General features: G+C 36.8%; 1 protein-coding gene across 3 annotated transcripts in view; it reads right to left on the reverse strand.

Annotated features, from left to right (window-relative positions):
* Positions 1–17,468, reverse strand: part of Sncaip (synuclein alpha interacting protein) — a 146,587-nt gene that overhangs the window by 17,936 nt on the left and 111,183 nt on the right. For all 3 annotated transcript variants that reach the window (XM_078048397.1, XM_078048398.1, XM_078048394.1), the window contains exons 6-7: positions 11,251–11,364; positions 3,246–3,371 (exon numbers count right to left, since the gene is read on the reverse strand). In XM_078048397.1, the coding sequence (XP_077904523.1) occupies positions 3,246–3,371; positions 11,251–11,364 (240 nt within the window). The remainder of the gene's footprint in view (positions 1–3,245; positions 3,372–11,250; positions 11,365–17,468) is intronic.

Here is a 17,468-nt window from a genome sequence, read left to right on the forward strand (position 1 = left end):
GGTGGGGAAGACCCCACCACAGCACCCATCAGACAGATGTCATCTGAGGGTTGTCATAGAGCATGTCAGTAATCACAGCCAAAGAAGCAGTGACAACTTTCAGGGAGGACATGGCCTTTCCTAGTTAAGCAAAGAGACAATTGACTTTTTTTCTCTCCATACCTTCTCTTTGTTTTTGATACTGCAGCCTGGAAGACAGAGGGGAGCAGGAGCTAAAGCGGTGTGTTAAAAGCAGATCAAGTCTCACTCCTCTTCTTCCTACATCCTTAATCTGGCTGGGGGTGGGGCTGGGAAAATGCTTTGAATCAGAAATAAGATTGAGGTTTTAAGCTGGACTGAAGTAAATTTTAATAGTCAAAAGCAAGCCTAAAGCTATGGAATCTGGTCAAGGTATCAAGAGTAGAGGAGGAGATTTGATGCACTGTGGCAGAAATCAATACTTAAAAGCATAAAAATTTTATTTAGTTTCTATTTATACTGTGATGCCATTAGACTCCACACAGAAAAGTTGTCACATCAATATTAATTAACCACCACAATCTGATATATTCTTTGATAGTTCATGGTGGGATTGCAAACCTCTAGATTTATTTTGGTAGTAATGTTTTTTTTCCCCACACACAATCCATCTATTTAAATTCTTAGGCTACTTAAATCTCAAAGAGCATTAAGGAGCTTCTTTTTCCTTTTGGTTTATGATCACTCACCATGAAAGGTCAAATTGCTATAAAGCCATTGCCACCTTCCTCACAGGGGTGTCCCAGAGACCCTGTCAGCATCGAGCTCTCCAGGAGACTGAGTATAAACACACACTGTTATTACTCCCCTGGACTCTGACCTCTGCAGTTTTATTTCCACTGTTTTCCTTCCTCAGTCCCCTCCTCACTGCATAAGGTCCCTTGCTCGCTCTCAGTCTCGTTTTCTTTTAAATCTCACACCCAGCGGACAGACCAAGGTTATCCAAGTTTCCACATCCATTGTATCTAGCGCCAAAAATATCATTTGTGTTAAGTGGAATGATGAACGCTCTGGAAGGACTGACAGCCTCCCTTCACGTGTTAAAAAAAAAAAAAATAGGCCCACACCTGTAATTCCAGCGGCTCGGGAGGCTGAGGCAGGAAGATAGGGAGTTCAAAGCCAGCCTCAGCAAAATCGAGGTGCCAATAAGCAACTCTGTGAGACCCTGTCTCTAAATAAAATACAAAACAGGACTTGGGATGTGGCTCAGTGGTTGAGTGTCCCTGAGTTCAATCTCCAGAACCCCTTCCCCCTATCAAAAAAACAAACAAACTAGCATCTTACATAGAATTAGTGATAGCAGCTGGATGTCTTTGGCTTTCAGTTATTAGTACAAGCTGATAAAAAGTTTATTCCAAGACTATTTAACATTAGAGTATCTTGTGAAAGGGAAATATATGATTTTCAGTGTTCATTCAATTATCTTTTTTGCCACAAAAAATAATGTTACTCCTTTAATCTTTTTGCAGATGTTGGGAAGAATTTAAATTTCTTTCCTTTATATACTTTCCAGTTTCTTACCACTCCTTTTATAAACTGGTGTCTGGTGCCTTTAATTAGAAGATGTGTGTTTTGCCAACAATAATGGGAAAATGTTCAGACACTTTATTTCCTATCAAGTCAGTTCTTCAAAGAGCAGTTTCATGTGAGTACAAAATATAGTAAGCTTTCTGCTGGATCTCTGCTTTTGTTTTTATTATTAATCCCCTTTTTATATTCAAAGTTTTTCTGTGTAGTCTTCTATTATTTCCTGAGTCCTCTCTACTTTCCTGAGTAAAAGGTTCTCACTGCTTACTTTTCTATTTCAAATACAGCCTAACCTGCACACAGTAGGGCATCAACAAGTACCTGTTGAATAAATGAATACACAGGGTTTGCAATAAAGGAAATAATGCATACATAATCCAAAAGGAGTGCTGCTTTGTAGAGGTGGAAAATATGTTACAAGTTACAAGCACATCACATTTTGAACGATATGAAATCGCTGAGGTGGAAATACTTTCTCCAGTCATGGCTTTCAACCATGTGTTGTCAATTTCCCTTTCCCTGAGATGTGGGGGAGAAAAAAAAATCCACAAATGTTCAGGCATTTTCAATGATAAGAATGGTCTGATTGGCCTGATCCTGGTAACTATAATTTATTGTCAAAAATAAAATTTCAGGCCAAACCTAAACTTCAACTTTGTCTGCCAAAGTCTTTGCTGTCCCTATACTGCTGCTCCTCGCCCACCTGTTCCTCCTCCTCCTTAGGTCACCCTCTCTCTTTCTTCTGTCCCTGAGGGCCTTCAACATTTTCCAGGTGGAAAGTTCTATCCGGTTTCACATGCATTCTCCCCCCACCTTCTGGGACCTGAATGGCTCTCAGTGCCATGTGGCAAGTGACTCAGCTTTGGGCAGCTCTATATTCTGTGGCATGATGAGATACCATTGCCTCTTCCTGCAGAAACCCATGCTCCTGGAGGGCTCCTCATGTGGACTGGAGCAGGCAGAAGAGCCTCCCTCCCCTCTCCTGTGGCTCTGCTCCTCAGTATTTTAACATCATCTCACACATTGAACACGAGAACATTTGGAAGGGATGCTGAGCTCAAAGCATGAGGCTGCTTGAGGCCTCTGGGTGGAATGGTTAGCCGACCGAGGCCCTGCCTAAGGTCCAAGAGGATCAGAACAAGGGGAAAAGCCCTACAAGACCGAGGATTTTTTAGTCTCTCAAGTGGACTTCTGTTGTCCTCATTAGTGCATCTCTCCTCCCCAGGTATGTGGAAAATAGGACAGATTTTCCAGAAATATATTAGAAGGATTCTTCCTAGTAGGGAGCAGTAGTCTAGCAAGAATGTGCTGTGTTTTCCCCCTTTCTCTAAAGTAAGGCTGAACTTCTCAAATGCATTCAAAGAGGCTCAGGTTTAGTTAGGAGTCCAAAAACATGGATATATTTTTTTATTTAGTCAGCATTAGGGCTTTATAGTGATGTTACTTTGGACTATTGAGAGAGCAGTACAAGTCCCTTTCAACACCCTCTGATACTCTAGGAGAAACTCTTAGGGCTATTTGTGCCTACATCTGTGTGGATTTTTAGAAATAAAAATCTGTAACATTATAATTCTTTATTTCCATCATAAAACAAAGGTGAACTAATTCAGGCATTCTCCCAATGAGCAAAATCTCAATTTTTTTTTTTTAAAAATTATTTGATAGCTCCTTCTTGTCTGCAGAGCAGCAGCGCTGCATACCTGGATGCACCCGAGGTAGCCGTGCTGTGAGGCGACGTGAACAGCACTGTTGCCATCCTGGTCCACTTCATCCAACGAGATGCCTTGTTCTTGCATGAACTGAAGAAGCCACAACAGAATCTTCTCCTGACAACACAAGAACACTAGGAATCACTGGAATATCATGCAGAGAAGCCACATGTGAAGACAGAGGAAAACAAGACTCTAACTGGTGAAGAGTATGTAAAGGAAACTCACCTGTATCAAAAGAAAATTCCCATTCAGTACCAACTGAAAAATCCCCAAATCCCTTACAAAAATGAACGACAGAGGAACACAAAGGGGATTCTAAGAGCAGGAAGTTACCTTGGAAATGCTCTGGTTTTATTTACTTATTCCACCAATGGGAGAACAATTCACAGAAAGTTGAAGAACTTCCTCAAAGTCACACAGCTAGACAGATCCAAGGTTGGAACTAGAATCAGGTCTTTTGGTTCCAAGGCTCTCAAGGCGATGTTTTGGCTATTGTGTTAAACTGCCTGTGGGTTTCAGGCACATTCATAAAACCTTGGACTACTGAGATAGCTAGATTTTACTTTTAAATTTATAATTCTTACACTGTGCCTACTAATCCCATACCTCTGGCAAATCAACAGACTTACAAAAAGAGATAACACCTTAAAATGTCAAGATAACCCCACTGAAATACAACCAGAAACCGCTTGTTGGTGGTGTTTTAAAGGCAAAGTTTTTTTCTTCTTTCATGTTAAAGGAAGGGGACCAAAAGCTCTGAACATAAACCTTTCAAAGGCAAAATCGTAGAGCAGTCAGTCTGTTTCGTCACCATCTGTTTGCATTTTACCCACCGAGTGTTTTGTGGTATTTTTGTGTTATGCTTGGCCTTCAGAGAAAGCAGGGGGATGGGATTTCACTGTTTTAAAATAGAAAAATTAAATATAAAGTTAAAAAAAAATATGAGAGTGGTAAAAACAACAGCATGAAGTTTAGTGGGTGGAATTTGACATTTAAAAAGATGATCATGTGTTTGAAATAGCCTTGAACTTCTTTCTTCTTAGCCTTTTAAAGGATTTCTTTTTTCCAGTTATTTGCTCAGAGTGGTCATGAACTTTTATACTTTCCTGGATTAAATTTGCCTTTATCTTCCAAACATGCCAACTAATCTGCTAAAGGAATGTTGGACAAAAACAGCCAGTTCCTTTAATGTTTCACCCCTTATGCTGGGGGACAGGGTGCTGTTTATGAAGGTATCTGAGACATCAGGGACAGACTGAACATTTGCACCATACTTTTTCCAAATGAGCAAGTAGGGAGTAAAGAGTCCTAAAGAACAAGATGAGAAAAATGTAATCACTGCTTACAGCCTCCCAAGAATGCACCTGGGGAAGCAGGGTGAGTATTAGCTGCAAAAGCAGACAGACCCTGTAGAAAATGAAACCCTTAAGGATCCCCCAAGAAGGAACAGAGCCCTAAGGTGAAGGTAGGGAGTTATATATAGAGTTTGGATAAGGATATTCTGATATGCTTATATTTCTATATGCTCACATATTATCTATGCAAACCTGGAGAAAGTTGGAGCTGACATTTTGGTCCAGAACAGATAATTTTTCCACATGCATGAGGTAAAACCACTTCCTTTACCTTTCCTAACTGGGTAGGAAAAAAATACTGCATTACTTTTACTTGGAAACAGATGATTGTACTATGTAATCTTAACTTTTTTTAAAAAAATCAGTGAACCAGGATTGCAAGTTTGAGGCCAACCTAGATGACTTGGTAAGGCCCTGTCTCAAAATAAAAATAAAAGGGATTAGGATGTAGCATAGTGGTTGAGTACTACTGGGTTCAATCCCTGGTACTATGAAACAAATAAACAAATGAATAAGAACCTCAATGAGTAGAAGTACTTTAGCATAAAAGGCATAACCAACCATTCTAAAGTCAATGGCTAAGACATATGGATACTGCATGAGGAGAGTGGCCTGCTGTATCCTCACTGGTAAAAAAAGATGGCCCCACCATATGCAAAACAAGCCTCTTTGGTGGATCATTTTTAAGCCACAGTAACTTGGTTTATTAGATATTATAATATTAGATCATGGATTCCTAAAACTATAGATTGAAAGAAATTTCAGGGAATCATCCAGTTCAAACAGTCTTACTTTATAAATTAGAAAACTGAGGGAGAGGACATTTTTGTTTACTCTGATTTCCAGCAGCTCATTATTTAGTGCAAAGGAGTTTAAGGTATTTAGCAATGTATAATCTGTACCTTTTTTTCATGCAAATTTTCTTATTTTTTCAGACCCAATTATATAGTATTGTGGATACTATATTTGGATAGTCCACCTGCCCAAAGCATCATTTACTAAAATCACAGTATTCTGACTTTTAGCAGTGGGTGGGTGTAGGTAGTGGGATACAGCATTTCTTAAGACTAGGAATTTTCCTGTTGTGGAAATCTGGGGTGAATCTAGGGCTCTTTGCAGAAGCCTGGTTACCATGGAGAATGAGACACACGAGGTCCATGTGAGCCAGACACAGTTGCCCTGGCTCCAGAGAGCTCTTCAAGCCAGGATCAGTCTGTATAGTTATAATAAACTCCCTTATTTTCTTACAATGACAATTAGAGAGTTTACCTAATTCAAGACTTACGTAAAGGAAGAACAATTTTTGATTGTTCAGAACAAGTCAGGTGTTTGCCCAGCAACTCCAATTTAGTTTGGTGTTTTTATAGGACAATTTACTTTCCAAAGAAGACAGGCAATTGACTTAGCCAGTGTACAAAAATAAAAATCCTTCCCATTATACCACACAGAGAAGTACTACTAAAAGAAATTAGCTGATTATATGCCTGGTCTTTTAACCACTCACATTTAGGATTTCTGAGATGGACATAGAGGTGGCTAACATCTGTAGTTTTGGTAAAACCAGAGAAATTCTGCTTGGGTTCTGGGGAACATACCTGTGAGATGCATAATTTAAACAATACCTCATGAGAAGATCAAAATATATATGGCCACTTTCTCCTTATTAAAGCACATGTTTATTTTATCTATAGGCAATTGTGTCTACATCCCCTTAGCCCTTTAACACATCTCCCTGCTTTCTCTCTCTGTTTGTGTCTATAGGGAGGAGAAGTTAAATAAACAATATAACTTTGATTTTCATTTCCCTGTATTACTTTCAGAGAGCATTCAATGCTGTCACATAGATGAAAAGACCCCCTGCATTATTTCCATTTCACAGAATGATTTTCCAACTTACATTTCATCCCTGCACCCACACATGCATCTCTCTGTTCAACTTGCATCTACTGACTAAAAACTTCCTTCATGTACCAATTTCCTTTTCTAGGGATTTTCTGATCTTTTGGTAACCTGATATAGTATTGCATTTTATGTGTTCCCAAAGGCAATGCAAGTTGTTTAAAGAGGCAATTAATACATGTAATTTATGAGACTTGCTGGATAAAGTCTAATAAAAAATTTAATTGAAAGTATGTCACAGTTTTATTGCTGGTATCAATAAAATCTCAATAGTTTGTGGCGCAATCATAAGTTCTGAAAAGAGTCAGCTTTGTTTGTAGCCATAGATCATCAAATCTACCATGCCATTGATTTTAAGATTCATTCCAGCTTTTGAGAAGTTAAAATGTAGGGGAAAAATAGCCATCCATAATTTCATAATGTCATTTATTGAAGTAAATGGTCCGGAGATGGTAAATTGGGGGGGGGGAAGGTGCATGCAAAAATTGATTAAATAGGTTGAGGCCCAAATAATTCTTTGGCAAGTTTCTCTTATTTCTTTAGCTATGGTGAAATAAGTAAATAAATAATACTGATAGCAATAAAATAACAAATTATAACAGTCACAACTGTCAATTTTATCTAGTGCCTTCATTGTATTGGGAAGTATGTTTGTTTTTCACTCAGTCTTTTGAACAATGTTATAAGGAAGGATCTATTATCCATATGGAGTAGATGAGGAAAGTGAGGTCCAGGGAGACCTTTTCTTCTTTCCTTTATTTTCTGTAAATGAATGTTTCTATGGCCATGCAGCTAGTAACTGGTGACTAGGATTTTAACACAGACAGCTTGAGTTCGGGACCAATGCTCTTCTTGACTCTGCTTTCTGTCTATGAACACAAACATCCACAACTACTCATTCCTCCACTGCCCTTAAATCTAAAGGACATTCTCTCTTTTTCAGGTCCATGGGTCAAAGAAATCACTGTTAACTGCCTGTCAGACTGTGGGCTGTGGAATTCTGGCTCAGTTTTTTTTTTTTTTTTTTTTTTTAGATCAGTATTTGCAGAGCAGATGGATAATGCTAATCAAAGATTTTTCTATCATCTGAAAATGTAGGCAGCACTTTCAGGTTGCTTACTTATTTCTGCACCATGACAGTGAAACAATAAAGACAATGGAATAATAATGTCAAGGGAACAGTCTCCTTTCTAAAGTCAGTTGGGGAGAAACAGAAGAACAGAGCCTGCAGGAGCATCCCTCTTGTGGGCAGGTCTACTGCTGCTCAAGCACTGCCATTCATAGAAATTGCTGAGCCTTTTCCTTTTCAGAAAGTGCTCTTTGAAAGTATCTGTGTCAGGGCCAACCTTTAAAATGGAGAATAAATACAGCATAGGCAAAGGTGCTCTTGGTAAATGCTCGATGTTGGGATGCAATTTTTGTAGAAGGACGTCCTGACCAAATGGCATGTAAATGATTCAGAAACAAGGAATTACAAGCTTGATGTTGAAAGGTACAGAGAGCCAGTGACCAATGCAGAACAGGCTGGTGCCCCAAGCAGCTGCAGGTGGGAATCTCTGCTGGAAGAGCCTGGATGCCACCTTCACGTTTGAATAAAAGAGCCCAACTTACACAGGCTTTGAATAGGAGCTTCAGATCAACATGGTTGTGACTCCATTGTTTTGGCAGCAACATCCCTCATCTGGGATGGCAAGGCAGGCCTGGCTAAGGACACCTGCTTGTTCCCCCAGTCTCCCCAGGCTTTCACCTTTGTGCTCCCCGTGGCATGTTCCGCTAGGCACCATCAGGCAATGAAATAATTGTACCCTCTGAGGCTTCAAGTGTCAAGAAGAGGAAAATCAATTCCTATCACCCAAAGATCTATCACTCTGGGAGGCCACTAAAAACTGCTGGCTACCCTGTGGTACTGAAGTCTTTAAAGGTAATTTTTACAAGAAAAAGGACACAAATTGGGAGTCGAATGGAGCCCATCCTCTAAGAATCTATATGAGGGGCAGAGGGCAACTAAAATAAACAGAGAGAGGAATTTTCCTTGGTGCTATCTTTTCCAGAGGTATTTACTGAAGAAACAAAATCAGAACACACTCAAGTGCCTGCTTGATGTAGAAAAACTTGCATGTGCTGAATTCATTAGAAAACTGTTCAGTAACAGTCTTCCTTGTGAAAATATTAGCCTTGTCATGGTTCCAAGTTCAGGCGTCTCTCTGCAGGTTATCTGTTACATAAGTGGCTGTGGCGGACGCAGGATGATGGCTGGGCAGAATTCACAGATCTAAAGGGCTTTTACATTTTCCACTTGGGCAGGAATGTTCTCCCAAGGGTGCTGCCCGGCTGCCCCCCCAACCCTCAAAGTTCTACTTAAGGTCAATAAAAAAAAATGCTTATCAGCTTGAAATAATCTAAAGATTGGTAATAAAGTAAAGCAAACGACACAGCTCTTCCAACAAGTCAGTAACTTCCATAGTTTCCTCTACTTCAGCTACACTTTACCCAGCCAGTCTCCGACAGGCCCCTTTCTTTTGTGGTATCCCAACAGATTCAAAATTATGAGGAACCTGCTGTGAATAAAGAACCTGGTATATATAAGCAACATTTCCCAAGATGAAGAATGCTGAATGTGAGATTCACTGAGAGGCTCAGAACAACTCTATCCTTTCCTCCTTGACTCTGGTAAACTCTGCCACAGATGTCTAAAAGTCTCTGTTAGGCTATATAGGCAAATGGACTCAGGAACATGAAACAGTTACCCACACAATTTAATAAAATTCTGTTTTATACTGAAAGTGATTTATAAAAATTAACAGCAATCAATCCTCCTGAGCATTTAAAATTTCTATTCTTCCTTTTGCCATTGTAAGCAAAATAGGGCCACCTAAGCCAATGCCTATCAATCACTATTGGTTGTTTTTAGGACATTGTGGATGGGGACTAGCCAGTAAAATGCACGAAGAAAACTGAGTAATTGCAACATTTCAAAGATAGTGGCTTTTACATGTCTTAAATGTTCTTCCTAATCCTTTCTCCATTTCATAAATTTGCACAGTTGCTCACTTCAATGAGCAATGAAGTACTCTGTACATCAGTGTATTTATTGTTAGACAAAATGTAAAAAAGTCTTCTTCAGTTGTATCAATTCCACTGTTACAATCTGTACCAATTTTCTACACAGATGGGGACAAATAGAAACTGGCCCTGGAGTCTGAGGACCAGAGCAGAGTTCTAGTCTTTTCTCTTTCTAGCCATTAGACCATGTGTAAGTCATTCAACTTTCTTTCTTCAGTCCCCTCATCTATACAATGGGGTTAAAACATCTCATAGAGTTGTTTTAAGAACCAGATAATGTATAAAAAACCCAATAATATAGAGCCTGGCACACATAGGAAACATTATGTGTGTGTATGCCTCTGAATATATAATTATATACATTCAATGTATTTATATTGTTTGAAATACATTTGTATCTGTATTAATTGAAGTTACTAAGGTACAAAATAAATGTTCAGTTAAAAAAATAACAAAACGATCAGCTAGCATGACTCCAACTAATGAAAGACTGACTGGTCAGGCTCAGTGGTGTACACCTGCAATCTGAGCTACTCAGGAGGCTGAGACAGGAAGATTGAAAGTTCAATACCAGACTGGGCAACTTAGCAAAACCATGTCTCAAAATAAAATGAAAAACACGCTGGGGCATAGCTCAGTGGTGGAGTACTTATCTAGCAATATGCAAGGCTCTGGGTTTAATCACCCACTTCTGTTAAAAAAAAAAAAAGACTGTGACAATATTCTTCAGTCTATTTTCTGAATTTGGGACGGTTATGTTTGAAAAATCATAATCTCTTATTGATAATACCACAATTTACTGCCACTGGGAAAGTTTATGAAGTCTAAGGGATATGGTTATATGCATGAGAGGCGATTTTCTTCACCACAAATGTGATTAAATCTATTTTAATACAGTTGCTGACTTTATTATTTTTAAGACTGAAATTGGTTATTTTGTGGTTCCAATGTTGTTACAAGATAATTTATACTCATCTCCCTCAAGGGAAGATAGGTTTTTTAAAATTTTTTCACTCTATATACTGGATTCTGATCTGGGTGTATCAATTACTCATGCTAAGATTTCCTAACATAGAAATTAGTTGTAACTAGTTAGTGTGCTCATCTTTACTTGAACGAGACTTCCTTGATTAATGTCTTACAAAAATTTTCCTTCTAAATGTGGGTTTAATAAAGTATAGCATTTTAACTTTTGGTAAATGTTAAATATACTTATAAAAATCTGAAAATATTGAACAAAAAAAAGAGCCACTTATAGTTCTACCTCTGCAACAATGACTACAAATATGTTGTACCATAGTTTTTTTCTGGTTTTATTTTCTATTTCTCTTTCTGTCTCTTCAAATTTCAAAGTTGGTACCAAATTATGGGAACAGTTCTGTATCATACATTTTAATTAATGTTACATAATTAGTTATATGCATGAGAGGAAATTTCATATGAGAATTCTATCATATGAATATAGCTGCATTATTTATCCAATATCCTATTCTTGGGTTAACAGGTTGTTTAAAAGCTTTTATTTTTTCATTAAAAAAATGCTACAATTACTATCATTGCTTGAAAATCAATGAGTATATTTTGAATATTTTATGTTTAGATTTTGATGAACAAATAAAAAGAAAACAAGTCAATTATATGGTGCATAAAGGGAAGATAACTTAAAAACTCCATACCTGGCCATAGCAGCCTGCATAATGAATAAGGCTTGGAAAATCCTTGGAACAACTCAGTTCGGCAATAGCTTCTGTTTCACTCACCATCCAGCGTACACACTCCAACTGACCATTCTAGATTTAAAAAAAAGAAAGTCAAAGTAATTAAGGTTTTAAAAATATCTCTGCACTCTTTCAGGATCCACTTTTTTCACAATCGACTTCTTTCACTCTGCTTAGTACTTCTGAGATTCATCTAAGCTGCTACTTTGTTATAAGTATTTTACTCCTTTTTTTTATTGCTGAAATTAGTCCATTGTCTCACTAGATCACAATTTGTTTACACAGTAACCTATTGAGAGTATTTGGATTGTTTCCATTTAGGGGATATTATAAATAAAGTTGCTATAAATATTTCTTTTGTGAATATGACCTTTCATTCTGATAGGTAAATATGGAATTTACTTAGTCTACATAGGGTAATTTCCAGTTTATGACTGGAATTTCTGGATCATGTGTTGGTGTGTATTTGACTTTATGAAAAACTGTCAGACTGGTTTCCAAACTGGTTGACTACACTATCATTGGGAATGCTTGAGCATTCCAGTCGTTTCATATACAAGCCAACAAACAATGTCAGTTATCTGTTATTATTAAAGTTTGTAAGCTAGAGCAACTATTTTCTAGCACCCAAATAAAATAGTATTGTATCTGTTAATGAAAAATTAACAATCCATATTTAAAGTGCAAGAAATAAAATGAAGAATTGACAAATAGGATGGAATTGAACTAAAAAGCTTCTTCACAGCAGAGGAAACAATTAAGATGAGAAGAGAGAGCCTACAGAATGCAAGAAAACTTTGCCACCTGCACCTCAAATAGAGCACTAATCTCCAGAATATATAAAGAACTCAAAAATCTTAACACTAAAAAAAAACTTAATCAATAAATGGGCAAAGAAACTGAATAGACACTTCACAGAAGAAATATGAATAGTCAACAAATATATAAAAATTGTTCAACTCTAGCAGTTAGAGAAAGCAAATTAAAACTATACTGAGATTTCATCTCACTTCAGTCAGAATGGCAATTATCAAGAATACAAGCAACAATAATTGGCAAGGATGTGGGGAAAAAGGCACATTCATACATTGCTGGTAGGACTGCAAATTGGTGCAGCCAATATGGAAAGTAATATAGAGATTCCTTAGAAAACTGGTAATGGAACCACCATTTGACCTAGCCATCCCACTCCTTAGTTTATAACCAAAGGACTGAAAAACTGTATACTATAGGGACACAGCCATATCAATGTTTATAGCAGCACAATTCACAATAGCTAACTGTGGAACCAACCCAGATGCCCTTCAGTAGATGAATGGATAGGGAAACTTTAGTATATATACACAATGGAACATTTCTCAGCATTAAAAGAAAATAAAATCATGGCATTTGCAGGTAAATGGATAGAGCTAGAGAATATAATGCTAAGTGAAGTTAGCCAATCCCACAAAACCAAAGGCGGAATGTTTTCTTGGATATGACGATGCTGACTCATAATGGCAATGGAGGGGGAGCATGGGAGGAATGGAGGAACTTTAGATAGGGCAAAGAGGAGGCAGGGGAAGGGGGTAGAAATGATGGTGGAATAAGTAAGACATGTAGGAAGACAGAAATGGTGTGAAAATACTTTGTGTACAATCAGTGAATTGAAAACTTGTGCTCTATATGTGCAATATGAAATGAATTGCATTCTGCCATCATGTATAATAAATTAGAATAAATATAAAAAAAGAGAATACAAGCTACAATAAATGTTGGCTGAATGTGTGGGAAAAAAGGTACACTCATACATTGCTGGTGGGGACTGCAAATTGGTGCGACCACTATGGAAAGCAGTTTTCCTTAGAAAATTTGGAATGAAACTATCATTTGACCCAGTTATCCCCCTCCTCAGTTAATACCCAAAGGACTTAAAATCAGCATACTACAGTGACACAGCCACATCAATGTTAATAGTTCAATTCACATTGGTTAAACTATGGAACCAACCCAACTGCCATTCAACAGATGAATGGATAAAGAAAATGTATACACATGGAATATTACTCAAACATAAAAAAGAATAAAATTATATCATTTTCCAGTAAATGGATGGAACTGGAGAATATTATGCTAAGTGAAATAAGCCAACCTCCCCCACCCCCCCAAAAAACAAAGGCTGAATGTTTTCTCTGATTTGTGAATGCTAGCTCACAATAAGGGGTGAATTGGGGAAGAATAGAAGTATTTTTGGATTAGACAAAAAGGAATGAAGGGAAAGGAAGAGGAATGGAAATAGGAAAGATAGTAGAATGAATCAGACATTACTATTATATATATGATATATATATATATATATATATATATGATATATATATGATTATATGACCAATGTAATCCTATATCATGTATAACCAGAAGATAAGTTACATTCCATATATGTATAATATGTCAAAATACATTCTACTATCATGCATAACTAATAAGAACAAATTAAATTAAAAAGGACAAATTAAATTACAAAGGAGCTGAAAAAGTATAGCACCTACAATTATGTTCATTATATATTTGATAATAACAATAAGTAACTGTTAATGGTTTATGTATTATTATACTTTCATCTTTAGAGTGTACTCCTTCTACTTACTAAAAATAGAGTTTACTATCAAAACACACACACACACACACACACACACACACACACAAGCACATACATATACCAGGTAAATATCTTAATTGGTCAAATATTAAAATTTTAAAAAGGAAAATACTCTTATAAAAGAATCAGTTTTTCATTGGTAAATGATAAAACTAACAACATACAAGGTCAAACAGCCACAACTTGGCACATTTTTAGGAAAACAAAATGATTCTTAGGATCAAGAAGAACAGGAAAGTAGAAGTAGGCAAAAAAAAAAAAAAAGAAAAAGAAGAATGTAATTTTCTTGGAGTCTTTATAAGGGGTTTTATGAAGCCAGATATTATTCTCATCTTTTTTTAGAATTTACATTTCTCTCCTATCTTGAAACCATTATTGGTTTTACTCTCAGGTACTGTGAGAATTTCAGAAAATTAACAAAACATTTAAACAATTACAACACAGTTCATATAGAGGAAAAAGAATAAAAATGGTTGTGGGATCTCATGAAAATCAAAGGATGAAAAATGGAGTAGATGAAAGGGACTAGAAAGAAGGAAGAGGGAAGGGAAAGGGGCAATATTTTGGAATGACATTGGCCAATTAGATTTTTATATTCTGTGCATGTATGAATATGTAACAATGAATCCTACTGTTATATGGAATTATAATGTATCAATAAAAATGTGAAAAAATATAGTCCACATATATTTGTTGAGGACTTTCAGGACTACTTATAGTATGATAGGCATATTCTAATGATTAAGACCCACACAGACTCTGGATTGGATTTAAATCCCTAACCTGTCACTTAGTTACAAGATGTTGGGCAAGTTATTTTATCTCTCTAATAAGCAATGGATTCATCTGTGAAAGAGGGTTAATAGTAACTACCTCCCTAACATCACTGTGAAGATTAAATGAGATAAAGCATGCAGGCTTCCTAAGCACAGAAAACTTTTACCTTCTACTATTAGAACGCTCCCTTGGAATCTGATGGTAACTCTGCAGACAAATGAGACATTTAATCAGCTTCCTAGTTTGCACGGCGTGGAACACAGAAAAGGAGTTACTGTGGGCATAGAGCCAGGGAAGGATTCAAAGAGGGTAGCATTTATGTTAGTATAATAGGATTATTTAGAATCCTAATACTTATTTTCTCAAGGTGGAAAAGTCTATTCTAAAAGCTAGATAGAAGAGGTGATCTGCTCATTCTTTATCCTTTCTTATTTGGATAATAGAATTTCAGTCAGCATTTCCCGTCTATTTGCATGCAAATTCTGTTCCCTCTTTTTGAGATATAGTCATGTGCTACATTATGATGCGTCTGTCAACTTGTGTGTACTACTATAGTCCCCTAAAATTACAATGGAGCTGAAAAATATAGCACCTACAATTATGTGCATTATATACTTGATAAACAACAATAAACAACTGTTACTGGTTTATATATTATTATACTTTCATCCTTAGAGTGTACTCCTTCAACTTACTAAAAATAGAGATTACTATCAAAACACCATATCTTAATTACATTAGAAGGCCACTTTGACCTATGCCCTCGGTGTTTGTTAAGTACACCCTCTGATTTTTGTACAAGCACAAGATTACCTAACAACTCGCTTCTCAGACCATATTTTTATCATTAAGTGACACATGCCTGTATTTGCATGATTAGGTGTGTGCTACTGTTCCCCTTCTCTGTGCTCCTTCTTGCTCTGGGAGGTTGGGTTTGGCTGATGGAGATCAGGAAAGCAGAGTAAGTTTCAGCTATCCTCTGCTCCTGGCTTCCATTTAGAGGGTTTCCAACTGGCCAGATGAGCCTTTCCTCCTACTAATGGATTAACTGACAGTACTAGGATTACTTTGATGCATCCAAGATCAAAAGCTGGCCAGTCCTTTCTGATCAATCCTCTCTAGTTAAGGTACTTGCAACCATTCCTTCCCCAGCCCCTCCAGGCTTTGGAGTGGTAAGTATGCTCTGGCTGTTGCTGACCCCAGGAGACTGCACTTTCCAATAGACTCCCTCCATTCACTCCACCCACAATTTGGTGTATAATAATCCCGTCATTACAGACTTCCCTTAAATGTAAGTATGTCCAATGTTTCTATCAGAATTGAACAAACAAACCTACTATATATTTTGTTTCATTCCCTCTGAATAAAGAAAGGGATGGGAATTCTATTCATTTGATACAAGAAAAATGGTTCAAATAAATTGGTATTTATATAGCACACAGAAATGTGAGGCAAAGTTTTAGTAATTTCTTTCTCTCTCTCTCTCTGCTCACATTTGTTTCCACTCTAATTTTTATTATTTCCTTTCTTCTGCTTGCTTTGGATTAAGTTTGCTCTACTTTTTCTAATTTTCCCAAGGTATATGATTAGGCTATTGCTTTGAGATCTCTTTCCTTTTCCTGCATCTTTTACAAATTTCCCTTTAAGTACAGCTTTAGCTGCATCCTGTAAGTGTTGTATTTTCATTTTATATAGTTTCTAATTTCCTTTATGGTTACTTCTCTGACCTATTAATTATTTTAGAGTATATTAATTCTTTACACTTATGGATATCCAGATTTCCCTTGGGTATTGATTTCTAATTAGATTCTATAGTGATTGGAGAGCACAACTTTGTATTTCAATACTTAAATATTTACTGAAATTTATTTTCTATCTTAACATAGGATTTATCTTAGAAAATTCCATGTACACTTGACAAGAACGCGTATTCTGTTGTCATTGGGTAGAGTGTTCTTTTAGGTGATTATTAGGTCTAATTTTTCAAGGAATCAACATTTAAAATAAATAAAACACTGCTAAGAAGGCAGAAGAAATTATTATATCACCACTATGAGTTTGAAACCAGTATCACTTGCAATAAATATAAATACCAAGAAAAGAAACAAATGAACCAAAACATTATCTAATTCTAGCAAGAGATTTTTGCCTATCAAATTCTCTGGGTCTGGGGTTGCTCAGTGTGTTAAAAAGAAGTCAGTAAGGTTATGTGTTTGAAGTCATCTTATCACCAGACCAACACTGTGCTTTTGGGCTTCATCAGAATGACTGAAGAGAAGAATAGCTAGGCAATAAAGGTCATTTTATTCCAGGTCTTTTTAGCTACTAAAATAATTTCTTATTAATCCCATTTTAGAAAACAAGATTGTTTTAGAATTAGACTTTTTAGAAATTCTTCTTCATTTCTTTTCTTAACCATCTTCAGAGGAATCCAATAATATCCTGAACTCTCAAAATATCTACTGTTGGGTCTTTCAAAAAGCACTCAATAAATTCTGCATGTAACTGGAATAATATATTAGGTTTCCTTGAAGGAATTTAAGAGTAGGGGAGAGATGTTTTAAGTTCTGATATGACTTTAAAATCCCCTTTCTCAGGTAATCTTTTCACATAATACCTTATCTCTGACTTTGCTCCCTGTCAGCCAAGTCATACTATCCAAGAATCTTCAGCCTGTTTGTACCAAGTGTGTTTGTCTTTAATGACATCAGGGCTCTGAGACCTGTGTGTAATGGGGTGAAACACCTGGGTACTGGTGTTC

Source organism: Ictidomys tridecemlineatus, chromosome 1, assembly GCF_052094955.1.
Source record: "Ictidomys tridecemlineatus isolate mIctTri1 chromosome 1, mIctTri1.hap1, whole genome shotgun sequence".
Lineage (NCBI taxonomy): Eukaryota > Metazoa > Chordata > Mammalia > Rodentia > Sciuridae > Ictidomys > Ictidomys tridecemlineatus.